General features: G+C 31.9%; 2 protein-coding genes across 7 annotated transcripts in view; one reads left to right on the top strand and one right to left on the bottom strand.

Annotated features, from left to right (window-relative positions):
* The window catches only part of LOC6576994 (disintegrin and metalloproteinase domain-containing protein 10), a 148,985-nt gene that overhangs the window by 107,959 nt on the left and 20,260 nt on the right, over positions 1 to 20,766 (bottom strand). For all 4 annotated transcript variants that reach the window (XM_032729093.2, XM_032729092.2, XM_032729090.2 and 1 more), the window contains exon 3: positions 17,071 to 17,103. In XM_032729093.2, the coding sequence (XP_032584984.1) occupies positions 17,071 to 17,103 (33 nt within the window). The remainder of the gene's footprint in view (positions 1 to 17,070; positions 17,104 to 20,766) is intronic.
* Positions 17,747 to 18,838, top strand: LOC26528173. Of its 3 annotated transcripts, none has more exons than XM_032729096.2 (3): positions 17,747 to 17,951; positions 18,008 to 18,334; positions 18,414 to 18,838. In XM_032729096.2, exons 2-3 carry the CDS (start codon positions 18,288 to 18,290, stop codon positions 18,808 to 18,810), a joined length of 444 nt encoding a protein of 147 aa, XP_032584987.1. In that variant the 5' UTR covers positions 17,747 to 17,951; positions 18,008 to 18,287; the 3' UTR covers positions 18,811 to 18,838. The 3 variants fall into 3 exon arrangements, with proteins under 3 accessions (XP_032584987.1, XP_032584986.1, XP_043864725.1); XM_032729095.2 differs by having other exon boundaries at positions 17,773 to 17,951; positions 18,017 to 18,336; XM_044008790.1 differs by having other exon boundaries at positions 17,773 to 17,951; positions 18,000 to 18,336.

The raw sequence follows: 20,766 nt of genomic DNA, 5'->3' as shown, positions 1-20,766 counted from the left end.
AAAATTGAAAACAAGGCAACAAAAATGAATTAAATTAAATTAAATGAAAAAGTGAATATTTCAATTTCAATTTAATTCACTCTTTGTTATAACTACATGAAAAAATGAATATTAACTGGCATTTTTCAATGAAATAAATTCAACAAAAATCGTTTTAATTTGTATTTTGAATAATTCATATTTAATGGATTAAATCTTTGAAATATATATAAGGAATTTAATTTTAAATAATATGTAGCTTATATGTCTTTAATATAATAAGTATTTAAGTATTATATTTTTAAATATAAAAAAAAAAATAAAAAATAAAGAAACAAAATTATATACATTTTTTTTTTTTACAAATATTAGTAAATACCTGGTTTTAATAAATTAAAAATTTAAATATAGTTAAATTATAAAAACAAAACTAAATTGCAATTTAAATTTTCATTATAAAATACAAATTAAATTATTACAAAAACTTTTTTCTTTAAAACAATTTTTAAAATTAAAAATTTATATTTATGCATGACATAAATTTATATTTATACTTGACACAAATTTATATTTGTGTATAAACTAATTTTATATATACATATATAAATAATATGTATGCATAATTTAATAATTAAATAAGTGAAAATTTTAACATATCGCTTAAATTTCTGTTTCAAAAATCGATTTGTTTAAGAGTTAGCAAATTGTCATCACATGCAGGAATTTTGACTGTAGCGATGTTTTTACAAATGTCATTTGCAGGGCATTGGGCATTGGGCAGCTGTCGCACAGCCTAGTGCCCCGCCCATCTGTACCACACAACTCTCCCAGCTCGCCCACCTGGCGGCTGGCGCCTAGTCACGCTCACGTACCTGTACAGGTGCAATCATATGCGTGTCTTGGGCAGCAGCGGCCATTTAACCAAATGTTGCATCAACCTGGTAATTAAAGCCATGCGCGACCGCAAATGTCAGTTAGCTGGCAGCAGCTAACAGCAGTCAGCAGGAGCCAAAGCGGAACAGGACTGGGTACTAGGACGTGCCAGCAGTTGCCAGCTTAGCTGCCCCCCCCATTACCTGAACCAAGTCAACTAAACTCAAAACTCCAGTGATATATATGTATGCATGTGTATGTGTGTGTGTGCTAGTTAACGCTGCTGTTGCCTGCCGTTGGGAGCGGCAGCTGCTGATTGCGCTACGTGGCCATAACCGGACTACGGCACAAGCTGTGCCACGGCCCAACAAAATGGCGACGCTCTCTGCTGCATTTCATTTACTTCAATGGGAACGGCAACGGCATCGGCAGCGGCTACTGCAACTGCACTAAATGCAACTGCAACTGAAATAGCATTGGCCATGGCCATGGCGATTGCAACTGCATTCCGAATTGTGCATTGCGCATTGTGAATAGTGCACGTCCATTGTGAATTGTGCATTGTGCGTGTGCATTAGCGAAGCACAGGACATTCAAAGAACGTACAGCGGCCCCAACGCTCAGCTTGTAGCTGAACTGCGTGCGCACAGTGGAGCCAAATTTTGACATTACATTGGACATTTTTATAAATGAAAATCAATGTCGTAAATATTTGAAAAAATAAATTGATAAAATAATTATGAGAAATATAATTAATTATTTTAAAATGCAAATTTCTATTATATTATATAATAACAATATTATATACTTTAGCTATTTAATATAAGATAAAAATAAAAACAATTTGACACAAAAAAAAAAAAAAAAAAAAAACAGTAAATTTAATGGCTGGACTTAATTATTCATTTGTTTATGAAATATAATCAACACAATCTAAGCTAATATTAATTCTATTCATTTTTTAGAGCACATTAGGGCCTAAAGTTTGCTTGCACATCAATCTCGAACCACTGTGCACTGGACAGCTGCTGTACTTAACTTCCGGTGTGTACGTACATATACACACACTCACGCATATTGATATATATATATATATATAATACATATATATGTACATATACTGAAACAACCTGCTCAACATGTTAATGTGCCAGAGCGTCCAGCATGGAATCCCCCACAGCCGCTTGACTTCCATTAGTGGGCAGAGTGGGAGCATTACGAGCGCCGGAGTGGGCAGCTGGGAGGCATGGGATCGCAGTTGAATATGTGAAGCTTTGGGAGTGAGGGAGTAATTCAGCTACGTGCTGCGTCCAAAATTGGTCGAGTCCAGTCGAGGCGAGTGGAGTCGTGCGGAGTCCAGTCGAGCTGCATTGAGTCTCGTCTTGCATCTCGCTTGCACTTTTGTTCCATTGCCACGTTGCCTTTCTCAAAAGTTCATTTTGCATTCTTCGCTCTGTCTGCTGCGTTTTGCCTCGCTCTGCTTTTATTTGATTTTATTTTGTTTCATTCATCTATATTCTTTTTTATTTTTCTTGTTCTCTTTTGCTGTCATTTCTATTTGATTTCATTGCTTTTGCCTTGGCCGTTGTTGCTCTTGTATTTCTATAAAGCATCTAGGTTTTTTTTATTTCTATCCGACTTTTAGGGGCTTTTGTTCGTTTTCATTTTGTATTATTCCCTGTGTGTGGCAGGTTGATATGATTGAGGCAAAAGCATAAATAATAGATTAAATTCCACGGACTTGTGGGTAGTTGAGGCTTATGACTTTTTCTACTCTTGACACTTGTTCATAATTTTCAAAATTATTTTCTTTTCAATAAATTTCTATGTCCATGAATGAAAAAATAGTTTTAAAAATATATATATTGTTCTGTTAAGAACAAGAAATTAAGTTAACTTATTGATCTATTTCTTTATCTATATATACAATGATAATAAACATATATTTATTATATTTATTTACATATATCAAAGATTTAAACTATATTAGTTAGAGCTATTTGCTATTGATTTATAAATTTTGGTATATGAAACGATATTCTTAATATAATAAGCCTGACGAGACAAGATTTTGTAATTTTTTAATATGAATATAATTTGTATATAGGGCATCTAAAATTCGATCATAGCTGATAAAAATATGCACATGTATTTAATATCCATGTTTTTTATTATTCTAGTATTTTTTGTATAGCCCCTTTTAGAAATTTCATTAGCAACTGGTTGGTGCATGGGGATTTCTTATCAATTTTATGAGCTCTGAGAGACGTGCACGAAATGCATGTATGTGTGTATATGTGTGCGGTTCTTAGGCTCTTGGATGTGCATGTGTATGTATGCATGTGTGCTGATATCAATAAAACCAAAGCCAGCCGGTCGCTGCTATGAAATCACAATCTAATTACAGAACCAAGTGCAAATATATGTAATACATTTTTAGAATTCAATTTTTTAATATATATCAAACAATGTTCAAATTAAATTTTATGTAAATATGATATCTCAGCTGCAGACAGACATAAAATAAGTCTAAACGCTGTATAAAGAAAAATAAACTTGCTTTAAGCTAAATGTCATAATTTGGAAATAAAGCATATATTAAATTGAATTTTTAAATATTAACATATTATTAAAAATTATGAAAAATATATATAAATATATTTATAAAAATTTTTTGAATATACATAGCTTTTAAACACAATATAAATATATGCACAAAAAAAATTGAAAGAAAAAAATTTTTTTTTATATGAACATTAAACACAATATGTTTTATTTAAAAAAATATTCCTCCTAATTATCAAAACATTCATACGAAACAAAAACAAAAAATAATACACATATTTGTAAAACAATTTCTTTTTTTTTTTAGAATATATGCAACACTTTCCATAGCAAATACATACTACTTAATTACTAAGATATAAAAAAGTACAAGGTTTAGTTGTGCATTCTAAAAATAGAACACGCATTTTTATCTCTGTGAGATTAGAAAAAAGGTTTCTGATTACACATTTTGCAGTTAATTAGCTAAGTAAATAATATATAACAACTTATGACTTAACAAATGACTTTCACTCATTTAGAAGATTATCTAGGCTCTGGATACAATTCTAGACTAAATTTGATTTAAGCAAATCTAAAATTCGTATCAGTTCGCAGTTTGACATTTGAACTGATTAACACTTAAAAAGACGAAGAAGAAGCAAATTAAAAGCACATGTCAAAGGCCGTAATTAATCGAGTTCATTGCCTGGCCAGCACAGAAAGCTTGTCAGGCAAAAAGTAAAAAAAAAAGAATACAAAAACAACAACAAGATCAAAAGGTAATGCAGAAAAAAAAGCAATCCAAATGAAGTTGACGTTGATGACCTTCGTTTAAGGTTCAGTGCCGGCTGCGATTTATGCAACTGAGCAGGGAGGGGGCGTGTGAAAGAAAACACTGAAAAAAGAGTGGAAGAAGAAGAGCAGCAAAGACCAAGTAACTGGTAACTGACACCCTATCAAACAAGACCACCCACCCGTGTGCCTCTACCTCTATCTGCAGCCACAACCACCGCCCTGTGCGACTGTCACTCATGCAAATGACAGGTAATTGACCTCATAAAGCACAAACACACTCACACGCACACACACACTCTCAAGCACACAGCAAAGGAGAGAGAGTGCAAGAGAGGAGTAAGTGGGCAGGGATGCAACAATTTTTACTTTCCATATATTGTTTGATGTGCGAGCAAGTCCGTTGCCGTTCCAATTCCCGTTGCACATTCTCTCTTTCTTCTATTCTTCCCTTCAGTTGAGTTGAGTGCTGTTTTCTGTAGGCGTTTAACATTTCTGATTATTATACCCTAACTATGGACACTATATTATGCTGGGAAATATGTAACTAAAGCGAATCAATTTTTATTTATTATTTTAGTAATTTTAGTTATGTATTATTTTATATTATATTATATTAGTTTATGCAAATTAACTGTTTTACTATTTACATTTAATTTTATTATTATTATTTTCAACAACTAAATATATACATAGAGTATTTTATATTCGCTGCAGCCATCTGCACTTCTTTTTTGCTCTTTTTTTTTTTTTTTTTTTTGTGTTTTTTGCTTTTCCCATTTAAGTGTAATTTTGTTACTTTTTTTTTAGACATTTGTCACGTTGCTTTGTACGTGAAATTGTAAAATGTTAATGTGCCAGACGAGCGGCAACTTATTCTTTTTCCGCTGGGGTCGCTTTAAGTGTGCTGCTATGTGAAGAGAAGAGAGCAAAAGAGTTGGAGGAAATATATTCGGGAGCAAACGGGAGTGAGCGAATATGTGCATGTGTGTTTGTGGATGTGTATGTCTGGGCCTATAACTTCTGCTTACACCTAGCATATGGATGCTTGTGTGTGTGTGTGTGGGTGTTTACAAAACGCGCAATTACGATTAATTGCATTTGATAAAATGCCATTAAATGCCATCAAATGTAAAACCGAAAATTGTAACATGTTGTCTTCTAGAAAAGCCTCAAGTCAAGTTTGATATTATTGCACACAAAATGCTCAACGATAAGAATGAAAGTTTGCGGTGTAAAAATATTGTCTTCTCCTAGAACTATTTTAATATAGTATTTCGCAACATTTCCGATTAATTTTAACAAATGTGCCTCCAAAATGGTGATAAATTTCAACAGCTTAAGGAACAAGGAGTTGAAGAGGAGAGGAAGACGAAACATGCAAGCTAATTCCACGCGCCATGAATTTATGAATTTCATGCGTGTTTATCAGCAAAACATGCCGCTGGGCCAGGTCCGAGTACCAACAGCAGCAAGAACAACAACAAGAGTGGTGTGATAGAACGTGTAGGCAAATCGAGTGGCCAAGCAACAAGCCAAAGCATGCAAAAAAAAAAAATAAATATATAAAATAAACAAGAAATGAAGGAGAAAGCACCAGAACGGGAGAGAGTAAACGCGTGGGTAAGAAGCGAGTGGGAGTGGGAGTAATAGCATAAGAGTGTGAGTAACAGCTTAAGTGAGAGCGTGAGCAAGAGCTGAGAGCGTATGGCACGAGCACAAATTAGAGAGCGAGCAAGTGCATGGGCGTTTGTGTTTGTGTTCGAATGTGTGCGTATGTATGTGCTTCGGTGAAGCAAAGCTCAAAAGCGAACAGGCGCAAACGAGGCGTGAAAATCACAAACAAATCATAAAAAGAGCAACAAGAAGAAACACGACTCACTGTAAGCAGAGTAGTGTAGAACATAAACATTTATACATACGAGCCAACAAATATACATACATACTTACATGCATACATCTGTACATGCAAATCAAGCGAAACAAAAGCGTTGAGGAGGAGCGGATTCTAGGAAGAGGGGAGTGGGCGAAATGATTCATGGTCGTGTTTATCAACAAACACGTTTCATGAGTGGCCTCAGCTGCGCTCAGCTGCCAAAAGGAAGCTAAATGCTGGCCATGCGACGGCACACACAGCACAGTCCGCAATTTCACAATGCTCACACACACACTGCCTTTTGTATGTAGAAGACATATGCCACACATATGCATGGGACACTCGAGTTCGGACTGAACCGTAGGCAAGCCAAGTGCAGTGGAACTTGACACATGTTTCAAATGTCATTTCGATTTGTCATACATAAATATCACGCATTTTTCTATATATATACACACACACACTCTTTCTATACTTACACACATACATACGTATATATATATGTGTACATCTAGAAATATATGTATGTATGTACATATATGAAGCTGCTTCTAATCATATGCAGCTGACGTTGTTTGAACTGTAGCCCAAGCCCAATGCAGCTTCAATTTTAGAGTGGACCTTATTAATGATCAAAGGGAATTCAAGATTATAATTTTGTCTTTGTAATATTTCAGCGGTTTACAAAATAAAATTAAAATGTTATATTATTTTATTAATTACATTATATATATATATTTATAATATTTAATAGTAATTTAAAAACATTTTAAAATTAAGATGTCTAAATTTAAACTATTTTAACAATGTCTTGGAGATATGAATAATTCAAATAAATTAAATTAAAAGCAAATGTATTTATAAATTTTGTTCTCTAAATGTGTAAGAACAACAATCCTCATACTCAAAGGAAGTGGTCCACCCTGTTATTACTTCACTTGGAGCTCTGGCCTGCTCAGTCTGTTTATGAGTCATTTGGGCTCAATTGCAACGGCACAAACCGGTTAGGGTTAACCGAAAATGCAAACAGACTCGCAGCTGTGTATGTGAGAGTGTGTGGCTGTGTGTGCCATACGAAGCAGTCGGAGAGCCAGACTCTCTCAAGTAATTCATATGAATTTTATATGCAATTGCATTCATCTCAATTATAGAGGGCTCGAGGGCAATCAGGCCAAACAAACCTTCTCCTTTCTGCTCTCTTCGCCTTGTGTAACATGCAATACTAATAATGATTTTTATTTAGGTAATTGCTTTAAATCTGCTGCAACTCAAAATTGAGCAAAATTTCTGCAGGTAATGTACGCACTTATTCGCATCTTTCACTCGACACGACTCGATTTAACGACCAAGTCAAAGTTCAATGGCCACAAACTGAAGGACAAGTTTGGGTCAATTGCTAATAAAAAAAAAAAAAGAGAGAAAGAAATAAAAACAAAAGAATAACGAAGAAGCAAAAATAGAAGATAAGAAATTTTAGAAATAGAGCCGGCATAAAACGTAGATGCTGCTGCTGCTGTTGTGTGGGCGAGCGTAGATAGATTGGCTAAGATAGCTATCAACCAGCTGCAGCAGCAGTCAACAGGCAGAAATTCATCAATTAAGACGAACCAAGGAGACAGAATGAGAGCGAGCGAGAGCCTGGCTCAATGGCTTTGAGTTGATTGGAAGGTTGAACGACGTCATAGACAAGAAAAATCAATTTAAATGATTACGATTTGAAGGAGACAAATAGTCGACTGCAACAGCAACAGTAGGCCCCTGGCAGCAGACAAGCTAAAGACAACGGCACAGCAGGAGATAAGTCATAAAAATGACTTACTGCGTCTGCACTGACTGCACTGCAAGCAATTGACGAAATTGAAACAAACGCAAATATATTAGAAACAATAATTAGTGTGACAAAAAAAATATAATTGTAAAATTATTAGATAAACAAAAATATTCAAACTGAACTTCTTAGAAAAATATACAATATACAAAATATATACAATATACAAAATATATACAATATACAAAATATATACAATATACAAAATATATACAGGATACAAACAAAAAAAAAGTTCAAAATTAAGACAATTAAAAAAGTAGGTTAATAAAATATAAAATAATAATAATGAAAATACCACCTAATTATAAAAATAGAATACAGAATAGATAAAAAACAATGAAAATTTTTGTAAATAAAAACGAACTAAGAAACAAAACTAAAAATAATAATAATAAAAAAATAATAACAATAATAAAAATATTTAATTAAAAAAATTTATCAATACTAAGAATATTAAATATTTTTAATAGTACTCTATTAATATTTCTCCTTGATAGATATTCACCGTAGCTAATAATATATATGTACATTTAATTTTCGCACAGTGTAATAGCTTTGCTGCTGCGCATATGAGAAAACAAAAATCCGCATATCGAAAACTTCCAATTCAAACAGACAAACAAATTTTAATTCCTCCTAGACGCTTACTGAAAACAAAAATGAAAAGGGGAGAGATGAAGATGAAGAAAAACTAAAAAAAAACCCCAAGCAGTGCTCCCCTAACATATTGTCATATCTCAATTCTGGTGGCGGCTCGGCTGATTCAACTGTTCGACACAGTCGCTTCATCTTTATTTCATGTTTCAGACTTCATTTCGTTCGTTTTTTCCAATTTCAGTTGTTGTCACAACTGGCAGCAAACGATTCATACCCGTCGTCGTCGTCGTCGTCGAGAAATGACAAAGAGTAAAGCTACAACAAGAATACTGAATGAAAGGTATTGAAAAAGAAAATAAATATCCAACAAAACGATGTCATATTGACTGATTCATACTCGTTCAGAATTGAGACAGGTATAGAGGTAAATGGTATACATACGATATATATCATAACATGTTATTATAAAATTTATGACAATAGATATATGTAATTTTTTTCAATTTCTCATTATTCCAAAGCCAATATACTCTCTTTAATTTGTGAGCGTGTATTTAAAAAGAAATCCTTGGCTCTTACATCTGACACATTGAGTATTCTGACCCCTTCTCCGAGTGCCTCTACTCTGGTCCCGCTGCTGTCATGCCCCTACTCTACCACAACAGCAACACTTCTGCAACTTACAAAGGCGTTGAGAAATTTGCTGCAGTCGCACTACAAGAAAACTTCTGCTAGGTCTTATACATTTAAATTCAACGCGTAAAATTTTTATTCATACGGTCTTCCATATTATTATCCTGAATATTAATATATAATACTAATTTATATAAAAAAAAAAAAAATTAAAAAAAAATAAATATATATGTATGTATATATACAAAAATTAATAAGCTCAATTCAATCAATGTTATATTTCTAGTAAAAAATTAGATTTTTCAAATTAAAAAAAAAAATAAATAAATAAACAATTATCAAATATTTTCAATAAATATCAAAAATGTTTTCTATCGTGAAAATATATAATTCCATTTGTATACTAACAAATAAAATTTTATTTTTACATTGCTGATTTTTTTTTATACATAAATGTTGAGACAATACGACTAACTGTAAATGTTTTATGCTGTTATATATCTAAATAAATATATATATGTATGTATAAACATCAGAATAAACAATGGAGGGGGATTTCTTGAATAATAGATTATTAGCTTTTGATTGCATTTGGCGCGACAACAGTTTGCGCTCGTTCTCAGGCAAAATAGAAAAACAAAAAACCAACAAGAACAAACAGGAAAAGCGATATAAAAATTGAACTTTACGAGTACGAAACTCACAAATTGGAAATTGCCAAGTATTAACGTGACTTTTGTGGGTGTTTTCGGTTGACGTTTTCGGTTAACGTTTTCATTTCCAATTTTCATTGGCTTTGCAAAACAAATTGCATTGGCTAACAAACAGTGGCAGAAAATTAGCAAAAGCACAATAAAACCTAAATAAAGTAAATGAAATGAATAAAAAACTAATTTGCAAATCAAATAGTCGTTTAATTTACGTATGAAAACTAATTTGTAGACAAATAATAATAAAAGAAATAAAACTAAAATACAAAAATATAATGAATGAACATGAAGTTTAACAATAAATACATTTTAAAAATTTATGTATTTTTCAGATATTAAATATCTATTATATATTTAGTGCATCCATACATAATATGGATAAATTTTGTTTGTTTTTTAATACAACAGTATATATCAAATTTGTCACATATTACAATACAACAGGTAAAATTGATAAATTAAAAATATAATAAAAAAATTAATTTAAAAAAATATATAAAAAAAATTAAAATAAAAAAAATAACAAATAAATAAAAATAAAAAATAAATGAATAAAAACTAATAAAAGATCAAATGTTAATATTTGTTATCTTATTTGTTCATTTTCACAATTCCTATCCGGCTCTAAACACAAACTCATTTCACGCACAATTCAACATTAACCCAAGCTAAGATATTGCTGAGCTTGGGTAATTATGTTGCTTTCATTAAGCAAGATCTCATATCGGACAGGGTGGTTCGGGGGATGGGACAGGGGCATGCATGACCCTGCCTGCCCCTAAACATTATCACACAAGCTGCTAATATAAGCAACATTACGAGCAATAGCCACGCCCACACACACAACACGCACAACAAAAACAGAAACTCTCACACGCAAAACTTGAGTACACAGCTTAATTATCAAAGAGAAAAAAAATTATTGTAATAAAGTATTCGAGCTAGCTCAAAGTATATAATATAAACTAGAGAGGAATTCAAATTAAGTAAAAAAATATAGGTATATACAAATTACAGAATTTACGACTCAATTGGCCATACATTATTTAGATATATATTATTAATCCTGTTTTTCATTTAATATAATTTATTACAAATATTATAATATTACATATTATAAAACAGCTCAGCGATACAGATATATAAATAAGAAATAATATATAACATAAAAAGTATTTTTAAAAACATTTTGGACAGACTAAAACGTAAAAAAGCTCGAATCAATTCTATTTTTAGATGCTAGATCCGTAGTAAAATTGTTTAACAGTGCAACTGTTGCAAAAAGTAAAATGAATTTAATTCTTAAACACTTACTAATACTCCTTTGACCTATATAAATTAAATCAAGTTACAAATTTCTTTTATTAATAGTGTGTAATTTATATTTTTTAAATAGCTGGTCATAAATCTATTTTAAATTAATTGTTTTTTTTTTTTTAGATTTTTTTATATAAATTAAATGTATATAAAAAATTATATTATAAAATAAATAAAAATAATATGTAACTAAATTGAAAACCAACTTGAATTTTTAAAAAGGCATTTACATGTATTTAAGTATATTTTTTCTGTTTTGTATTTTATTCTTTTATTTTTATTTATTTATTTATTTTTTTTATTTGTATTTTTTATTTATTTATTTTTTTTATTTGTATTTTTTATTTATTTATTTATTTATTTTTTTTTTTTTATTTTACTTTTTAAGCTTACAGTAATTTGTTTGCGAATATGATTAAGCATAAATTGAAATTTGAACAGTTTTGCTAAATTACTTTTATATTTTTTAATGAAATTTCATTTAGTGTTATGTTTGCTTCTCGTGTTCGCGTTGCTTCGGTCCGCTGAAGCATTCAATGTACGTTGCACTACGTTGCATGTCATTAGCCCCGGATGATAATGCATAATTCGAAAAGAAAACTTTGTGATGAATCTGGCCAAAGTTTTGCAAGCGAAAAGTGGCTAAGCAAATTTTAATGGAATTAAAGAAGATGTATGATAATATTCCATATGACAGCATAGTATTAAAACATTAATTTATGATAATTATATTAAAATTTCAATATGAAATATGTGTGAAGTAAGTTTCTTGAATTTATAATAACGAAAATGTTATTGCAGTCTTTTTATAGTATTAATTTAATGTTGATTTTAATTTATTTACAACAATTATTTAATTTAATATATTACAAAAATACAAATTGTAAACAAGCTCAGTATACTTTAGAAAAATGAAAACAAAAAAGCAAAAGGGTAGAATGCCAAACAATTAGTAAATATAAGAATAGACTGCGGCCAACAATAAAACAAAATAAAAATTCAATAGAAATGGTTACAAAAAAAACATGAATAGAAAAGAAAGAAAAAGTCTTACAATGGAAATTCAGCTACGATGCAGGCCATAAAAAAGGACAATCAATGATAAAAGGGTCAAACGGAAGATAAATGCAAAATAAAGTCAAGCATTAGTCGCGATTGCATATACATTGCATATATATTACATATACATATACACATGCACTTAGACAACAGACTTTGCTTTATCTCCAGACATGGATAAACATTGCATAGTCTGTGGCAGGACTCAGGCCCCAGAATAATCAAGTTGATCAACAAACAGAGTGCATGCAGCAAGCGGTAACCAGCGTGCTGCATAATTTTCAAATTCAAGTCGCCGTTGCAGTTAGCTAAAAAGACAACGGATATGAATATGCCCCAAGGCTATCAGACAGCATAAATGAGCGTAGAGTGTACATGGAAATTGCTCCAGTATATATAGATATATATATATATATATATATATATATATATACCCATCTATATAGACAAAGCGAAGCACAAGATGCGCTTAAAGACAAACAAAACGTGGCTAAATGGCAGCTCTTCATATCAGCGTCCCCCCAGGCCCCGTATCGACCGATTCATGTTAGCCACAACGTCTGCTTTGCCACTGATACGGGTAAATCTGTTTGGGCGTTGAAAGTACAAACTCTAACCTATAAACACCCACCCACAGAGAGGCACACACACACACACACACACACACACACACAAATATATATTCCCACATCCAAACACACACAACAGTTTAGAGCTGCGCAAAGTTTTTCCCTGGCTGTTGCGTTGCCATTTCTGCTGCTTCATGATGACAAACATTGATGTAATGATGATGTTCTTACATTTGCACAGTCTCCAAATTTCAAACTCCAGCGTGACATTAGATTTTCACAATTTGCATAGAAAATGTTCTTCAAGCTTAAACCCATATTTGATAACATCTAACATATAATCTGAGTGCTTAAAAATCATATGAACAGAATTTATAAGCTGTTTGACATAATATCCGAACAGCCCTTCTCTGGTTTCAGTTCCCTAACTCTTATTTTTCTTGCACACTCACTTTGTCACATTTCACATTTAAATATATAAAAATATTTGAGACCATCTGACATCTGGTCATCTTTTTCTCTCTTGGGCAACTTTTTGATATCATGATGATTATCCCATTTTCCTTGCTGTTCTATTAGGCAATTTAATCCATAATATTCTCAAAAGATTGTCTGTCTCCGTTACTCCCCTATTTTACCCGGTGGCTATTTACTTAAGTCAACATTTTTCAGCCTGCCTTCTAATTCAGCTTCTGTTACGATCTGTAGTCATCTCTCTTTCTATATGTAGTTATGGCACTGCCTTAACCTGTCTCTCTTTATCTTTCCTTTCCTCTTTGCATAGTCATGTCTCTCTCTCTTTCTTTTTTTCTGTCTGTGTCTCTCTTTTTATTTCATCATGTGTTCATGTCTCTCTCTCTCTCTCTCTCTCTCTCTTTCTTTTTTTCTGTCTGTGTCTCTCTTTTTATTTCTTCATGTGTTCATGTCTCTCTCTCTCTCTCTCTCTCTCTCTCTCATCGTAGCCATCTGACTCTTTCCTACTATGCGTTTTTCCAATTTTCATTATTTCTTATCCTCTCTCTCATTATTTTGTTATCTCTCATGTTGCCATTCGACTTTCAATCTTTCTTATTTACATTCACTCTCTCCTTCTCTCTTTCCCTCTCTTTCTTTTTTTTTCTCTATTACCAACTCCCTCATCTATATAATTTTTATTGTTTCAACTTCAGGTATATTAAATAAATTCTTTAAAAACAACTTTTATACTGTCTAGGACACTCAATATTGAGAATGTGTATCCTCTTTCAGAATGAAAACCTCAATAGTCTGTGCTCCGGGTTAGGGTTGCTATAATACCGCTTCATACCAATAAATTGCTTTGGCAATTGCATCCCAATGACTTTCATTTATCTGTGGGCTGTGACAGGGCCGTAACCATTTCTTCCGCTTCATATTACAAATCTACGGCTGATGCGATTATAGGCGAGAGACGGCAAAAAAAAAAAAATAAATAAATAAATAAATAAAAATGAAGAGTATAAAGTGAATTTGTATGCCCTGAAGCAGTACAAGCACTGATATATGTACCATAAAACAGAGAGAAAATGAACATAAAAAAATGTGAATGAAAAGAGTAAAGTGCAGACTATTGGTACTCAAAGTTGGTGGTGGGCCAGTAGGGGGCGGGCTCTATGATACCGCCGCGACCAGTTAATAGCATTGCCCGTCTACGCCCACGCAATCAGTGGAAACAGTTTTTACGTTAGTCGAGATACTTTTTGCCCCATGCAAAAAGACAGCAGCAAGACATAAACACAGCGAGACATGGTTATGCTGCAGTTGGCCAACTTGTTGTGATACTGCCAAAGGGCAAAACCTCTTTCAGCCTCGGCTTTGCAACATATATCGCAGTCGTCGAGCTATATTTTCTCCTATCTTTTTTCTTTAGAGGCATAACACGGCGAAATCACGGAACAGTTCAGAAAAATTTGCGGTTCGCTGCTCTCTTAATATCATGTGCTACAACTACTCAATTGGAAAGGGCGAAAGTGCTTATGCAATAATGATCTTACAATATTTGTATGTAGCAAACCAAAATTAAAAAAAATTCTTTTTTTCTGATTATAAAATATTACACAAATTCATTTTTTGCACTACATTTCAAATGTATAATAATATTATTCAGTTTACCGTACAAGTCTACCCACTTTTGTGATGCCGTTCTATAAAAATTGATATTTTGATATTTATTTATTCACATATATTGTTTTTTTTTTTTTCGTATTTACTTAATTTGTTTTTTCGTATTTTCATATTTATTTTTATTTTTTGTATTATTTATTTTAATTTTATTTATTTATTAATTTTGTTATTTACTAACTTTATTATTTATTTATTTATTTTTATTTATTTATTTACTTATTTTTTTATTTTTTATTACATAACGATTTTGATTGTAATTATTTTACTATTTTTTAGTATGCATATATCATTTTTATTTATATTTGATTAATAGTTTCACTTATTTTAGCGAATTTTTCATAAAAAGTTATAGAAAATTATAATTTTTGGCATGCAAACGTATATTTTAAAATTTAAAAAAAAAAATCAATTAAAAAACCTAACCTAAAAAACTAACAAAATCAACCTAGGCAAATGCTGGCAATTTCGTTGAACCCGTTGGGCAATGCCCACATAGTTTTGCTGAGTAAAACAAGTGGGTGGCCCAAAAAAGTTTACCGATTTAACCAATTTTCAGCAGTAGCAGCCCACAAAAACTATTACATTGACCGCAATGGGACAGGAACAACAAATGCCAGACGAACAGCAGCTGCTTCTGGCATGGTTACTGAAGCTGAAGCTAAGAGTTGAGGGCTGTGGGCTGTGGGCATGGCTCGTGTTAAGCCAGTTCACTTTTTGGCGCGCTGAACCAAGTAAAAACTCATCAAACTATATTTTCAATAAATAATGACAATGTGCAGCCAATCCAGCAGCGGTTAGGCAGACAGAGAGTAGAGACTTTGCCCGGCAGACTGGTTTGTGTTTCAGCTAACAACTCCATTGATTTCGCCAATATCAAGCAGCTACTCGAAGTCTAGAGAACTGGCGACGCGACACCAAATCATAAAATGGCATGACATAAAAAAAAGTGTATTAAAAACAAACACAAGCCAAAAACCCACACTTGTGTAGATTAGTGTAAGTGTATGTGTATGCCACGCCCAGCATTTGCATGCGCGCCAGCAACTCCTTTAAGCCATTCCATTGCAGTCAGCCAGACAGCAGACAGACAAGAAGTCGACAGCGCAACCTGCATGGACTAGCGGGACTTAAAACCGACTCAGGCGATTGCAAAGTTGGCCCTAACACACGCACAGTGTAACCAAAACAAAGCCTTTCTGGTTATAGCTAAATATTTTTGATAAATATTTTTATTTAAAAAAATATATATATTACTTAAAAATCTACATTTTTATATATATATATATAAAATATAGAAAAAACAATAAATTGCATATATAAGAAAAAAAAAAAAACTAATTATCAAAAATGTGTACAGAATAACAACAAACATATATATAAGTATATATATACATATTTTAATTTTTATAAAAACAAAATATATAAAAATAAATATGTAAAAATAAATATATAAAAATAAATTTTTTTAAATAAATTTAAAACATAATACACTTCATTTAATTTTGCACTAGTTTTCATTCTTATATCTTAGCTGTTGCACTGTGCAGAATTTTTTTTCGAATTTTGGTCGGCACATACGCGTAATAAATTGCACAATGGGGAGCACTCGTAGTTTTGGTTAGAGAAGTGCCGGCGTGTGAATGGTCCAAGAGCGCAGTAAAAAGCTGTACTTGGAGTTTTTTCCCGGCTAACATTTGGCGGTCTTTCGGATTTTTATTCGTTTTTTTAGCTAGTTTATGACCCAAACGCAACATACACAAAAGTTGTTGTTGTGCAATTTTTGGCAGACATTAGGAAATGTGAATCTATTTTATGTTTTATCATTTTTTTGTAGACTAGACTTTTTCTTGCCTTTTGTAAATTATGTTAATTTAAATAAAAGATCGAGGCAATTTATAAAATTTTTTATATATTTTCATGAAATTTGACATGAGACGAATGTATTTGCAAATTTAAAGACAATTTTATATAGGGCATTGGCTGAGTTATGGAAGAGGTATTTAAGTTTTTTAACGAAAAATCAATATTAAAGTCTTGAAAAGTTGTTGGAATAGTCACAAATTAAGCCAATTGAATCAAAAGTCTTCCTTACTTTCTGTTTCTCTATTAAAATCATTTTAAAGTGAAGATATTTATTTTGCTTACCTCTTTCAGCTCTGTAAATATCTTTTGCGTAGCCTGCAAGTAGAAAGAAGAAAGTAAAAGTTAAAAACAATAATTGTGGTATTTCTTAATATATTTAACGCACACACAAATATGCAAATCACTCAAACAAAAAAAAAAAAGGGTTCTGTAAAAATGCTCCAAAGAACTTCACCTTGTCCGACCGACAGGGTTCAAGAGTGTGCTAAGTATTCAAATTAAAAACTACTTGAGTACGCAAAGTGTAGCAGCAGGCAAAAATATTTCCTTCCCGCCAGTGCAAAAAAAAAAAAAAATACTAAGCAAATAAAAAACAGGTCGCACACCCTAAGTTAAGAATTCAGACTCAACTGGGAAACTTTAAGTGAAGAGCTAGAGTGTGCAACGTTAGCGGACCTTAGCTTTCAAGTGACTTTCCTCTCCTTTCCTTTATGGAATACATTTCTGCTGAGTATTTACGTATTTTATGATTTATGTATTTCATTTTTTTATGTATTATATTTTTAATTTTATTTGCATTTTTAAGACAATAGTTCATTGACATGTGCAATATATATGTTAAATAAATTTAGTCCCAAGCGCTTCCACGCCCCAAATTTGCATACACATATATTATTTTTGTGTAAATCAATAGAGAATATCAACAGTAAATTAGTAGTTTCTAGCTCCAAAACTGTAGAAAGTACCGTTCCATTTTGCACAATTTCCCAAAATTGTAAAAAAAAAATCATACAATTATTTTAAAATTTGACTTCTCGCATAAGTTTTTATTCAAACTTCAAACTTTACACTTTACACATCTGTTTTTACGTATTTTGTAATTATATAATTTTCTATTGATGGTAAAACTAGATTTACTAGCCGTTATTGTTGGCATAATTAGCGTAAGTTCAATGAGCATTATGAATTACGAAAACCTATATAATCCAAAGAATGCAAGTACTTTCAGTTATCATGGGAACAGCAGACAGGTGTATTGGAAAAATCCAATTTTCTACAAATGGAGAAAGATTTCTTGACAACAACAAATGAGATGAATATTTGGCAAAAACCTGAATGGAGATCACGAACCCAAAGCGAACGAATTGATGCAAGCACAACTTTTCGTCCGACTCCAGCGTATCCTTGGCTATCCAAGGATCAATTCTCTAAATTTCCAAATAATTTGAAAACAGATGAAATGAAATCAAATATACCGCTCAGAGCACGTAGTCGCATCAATGATAATTTCAAAATTGAGCCTCGCGCCGCTCGACGATATTATCCCGTGTGTGTATTCAAATTGCAGATTAACCGCTTTTCTATATAGTATAAATACATAATTTTTTAATCTATTGTAATTGAAGCGGAACATTTGCAGCAGTATGTGCATCGAAATCGACTGTGTACAATGTGCCCAAAGTTATGGATTGGCTGGGCCGTAACATGTATGTCAATGTAACGTATGAAACAAAAGGTGCCTTAATGAACGATCGTCCCATCTGGTACGATCTGAGATTTTACCTGTATACCGTGGGCAGATCAGAAGAATGTCATAGCACTGAACTAGCTACGTGGAAACCGTATCTTGAGTGCGCATTGTTACGCAATCAACGCATGGAATATATGATACCCAAATATCCATTGCATCAGCTAGGCTATATTTTTCGTTATACAAAACAAATGGATGAAAGACCCTACAACAAAGACAGTTCTTACAAACCTCGATATGATTGGAAGGACTATTGGGCGGCCGCCGATTGAAAATAAAGAATTGTCTTATAAAAATGTTTCTATTTTTACAGTTTTTATTATTTATTTAACATTTTTAACTTTTTTTTAATATTCCTATTTATATTTTATCTTTTTTTTTTTTTTTATTTATTCTGGGTTTTTTTTATATTATATTTATATTTATATATATATATATATATTTTTCAATTTTGTTTTTATATTTTTTTTACGTTTTTATATATTATTTTTTAATGTTCTATATTAACATTTTATTATTTTTTATTAATTTTTTTTAGAATTAGAATTTATATATTTAAAATAAATACGTTTATATTAATTTTTTGTATTTAAAAACCATTTTTGTTTTATTTGATCATTAATTCATTATTTTCTTTTAATGTATAATACATTTCTCCCTTTTTTACTCTGTGCCCAACTAATTACCGTTAAATTGACATTTGCATTAACATAGATTGGACAATAGAGAATCCGAAAAACATTTCGCTTTAATTGCAAAAGGACAAAAAAGAATAAAAAGCTTGTTTAACAGAATTTTCGGTTGGCTGGGAAAAGGCAGAGGTGGAGGAGGAGTCATGGGCGTACTACACAAATTGCCACTGAACTGGATTATTTGTTAGCTGTGCATGCTGTAAATGTTATTGTTAGTCAATCGTTGGTTTTGTTGTTGTTGTTGTTGTTGCAACACTAGCAAAATGCACATGAAATATTATTTATAATTATTAGTTATTATGCAAATGTATGTGTGTGCTATTATAATTTATTTGGCTAGGCGTGATTCATGCACACAATCACTCACAAACACACACACGCGCAATTAAATGCATTGCACGTTAATTGAGTTTAAATATTTTATAGCAGCCGCCGTTAGCCAATTATAAATTCCGCCAAATTGCAATTTACGAGTGTTAAAAATGACTAAAAGTTATTCGTTGTTAATTATAATCAATGCATTGTTAAGATGTCATCAATAGTTTGCAAATGAGAGGAATATCTATTTTTAGCAAATGAATTGATATATATATATATTGTAAATATATATATATTGTAAATTCCATTAAAATATTCTAAAACTATATTCACATATTTTGTATATATTCCCCCATTCATATATAAATGCATTATAGTACATTTTCTATTATTTTGCCTTGCACATGTGCATTTTCTTTGATCCTTTGATACACACAGCACAAGATGCCATTTCCACTCGTCATTAATGTCCTTCCTTTCTAGCATACACACGCAAATATTCTTTTTCTCTCTCTGTGTCGCACACAGACTGCCAAAGGCCATAAAATCTGTAGCTGAAAAACTAATTCATTTCAGATTTTAATTCATTAGTTTTTTTTTTTGCTTCTTTTTTTAATGGCTGAGACCAGGAGAGCGACGCTCTTTTGTCTCGCATAGTCTTAATGGCATTTTAGCTGCCGGCAATACCAACAACTCCAACCTATCTCTGCCACTCTTTCTCCCACCCACAACTCTTAAAAAAAAAAAAATAATAAAAAAAATGATGCCGACAAACTGCATACAAACGCTGCAGAAGAATTTCAAAGTGGATGCAAAAGCTGCCATGGTATGCGTTTTATAATAGACATATACATCTACACACATATATGAATATTTATACATGTGTAAGTGTGTATGTGTGTGTGTGTCTGCGCAGTAAATTACTAGTAAATCCAGCGTGTGCACTCAAGCTACCATTTATTTCCACAGCCAGTCGCTAAGTAATTGAATCAAGTTTCTCCAGAGCTCACTTTCAGTACAAAAAGAAAAAGATGAAAAATAAAAACGGAGTAGCTTCAAAGAGTTATGTGACAATTGCGACTATCATGAAAACAAAGCTCATTTAAAAACTGAAACATTTCTCGAATTAATTGTTATTTAGAGCAGCACAAAAAGCATTTGCAGGCACACGCTCTCTCAACTAAATTTAGATCTATAGTAAATGTGTCGAAATTATAC

The sequence above is a fragment of the Drosophila mojavensis genome, unplaced genomic scaffold (assembly GCF_018153725.1).
Source record: "Drosophila mojavensis isolate 15081-1352.22 unplaced genomic scaffold, ASM1815372v1 contig_36, whole genome shotgun sequence".
NCBI lineage: Eukaryota > Metazoa > Arthropoda > Insecta > Diptera > Drosophilidae > Drosophila > Drosophila mojavensis.
Note: the sequence above shows the minus strand (reverse complement) of the source record. Positions and strands in the feature narration are given on the sequence as shown.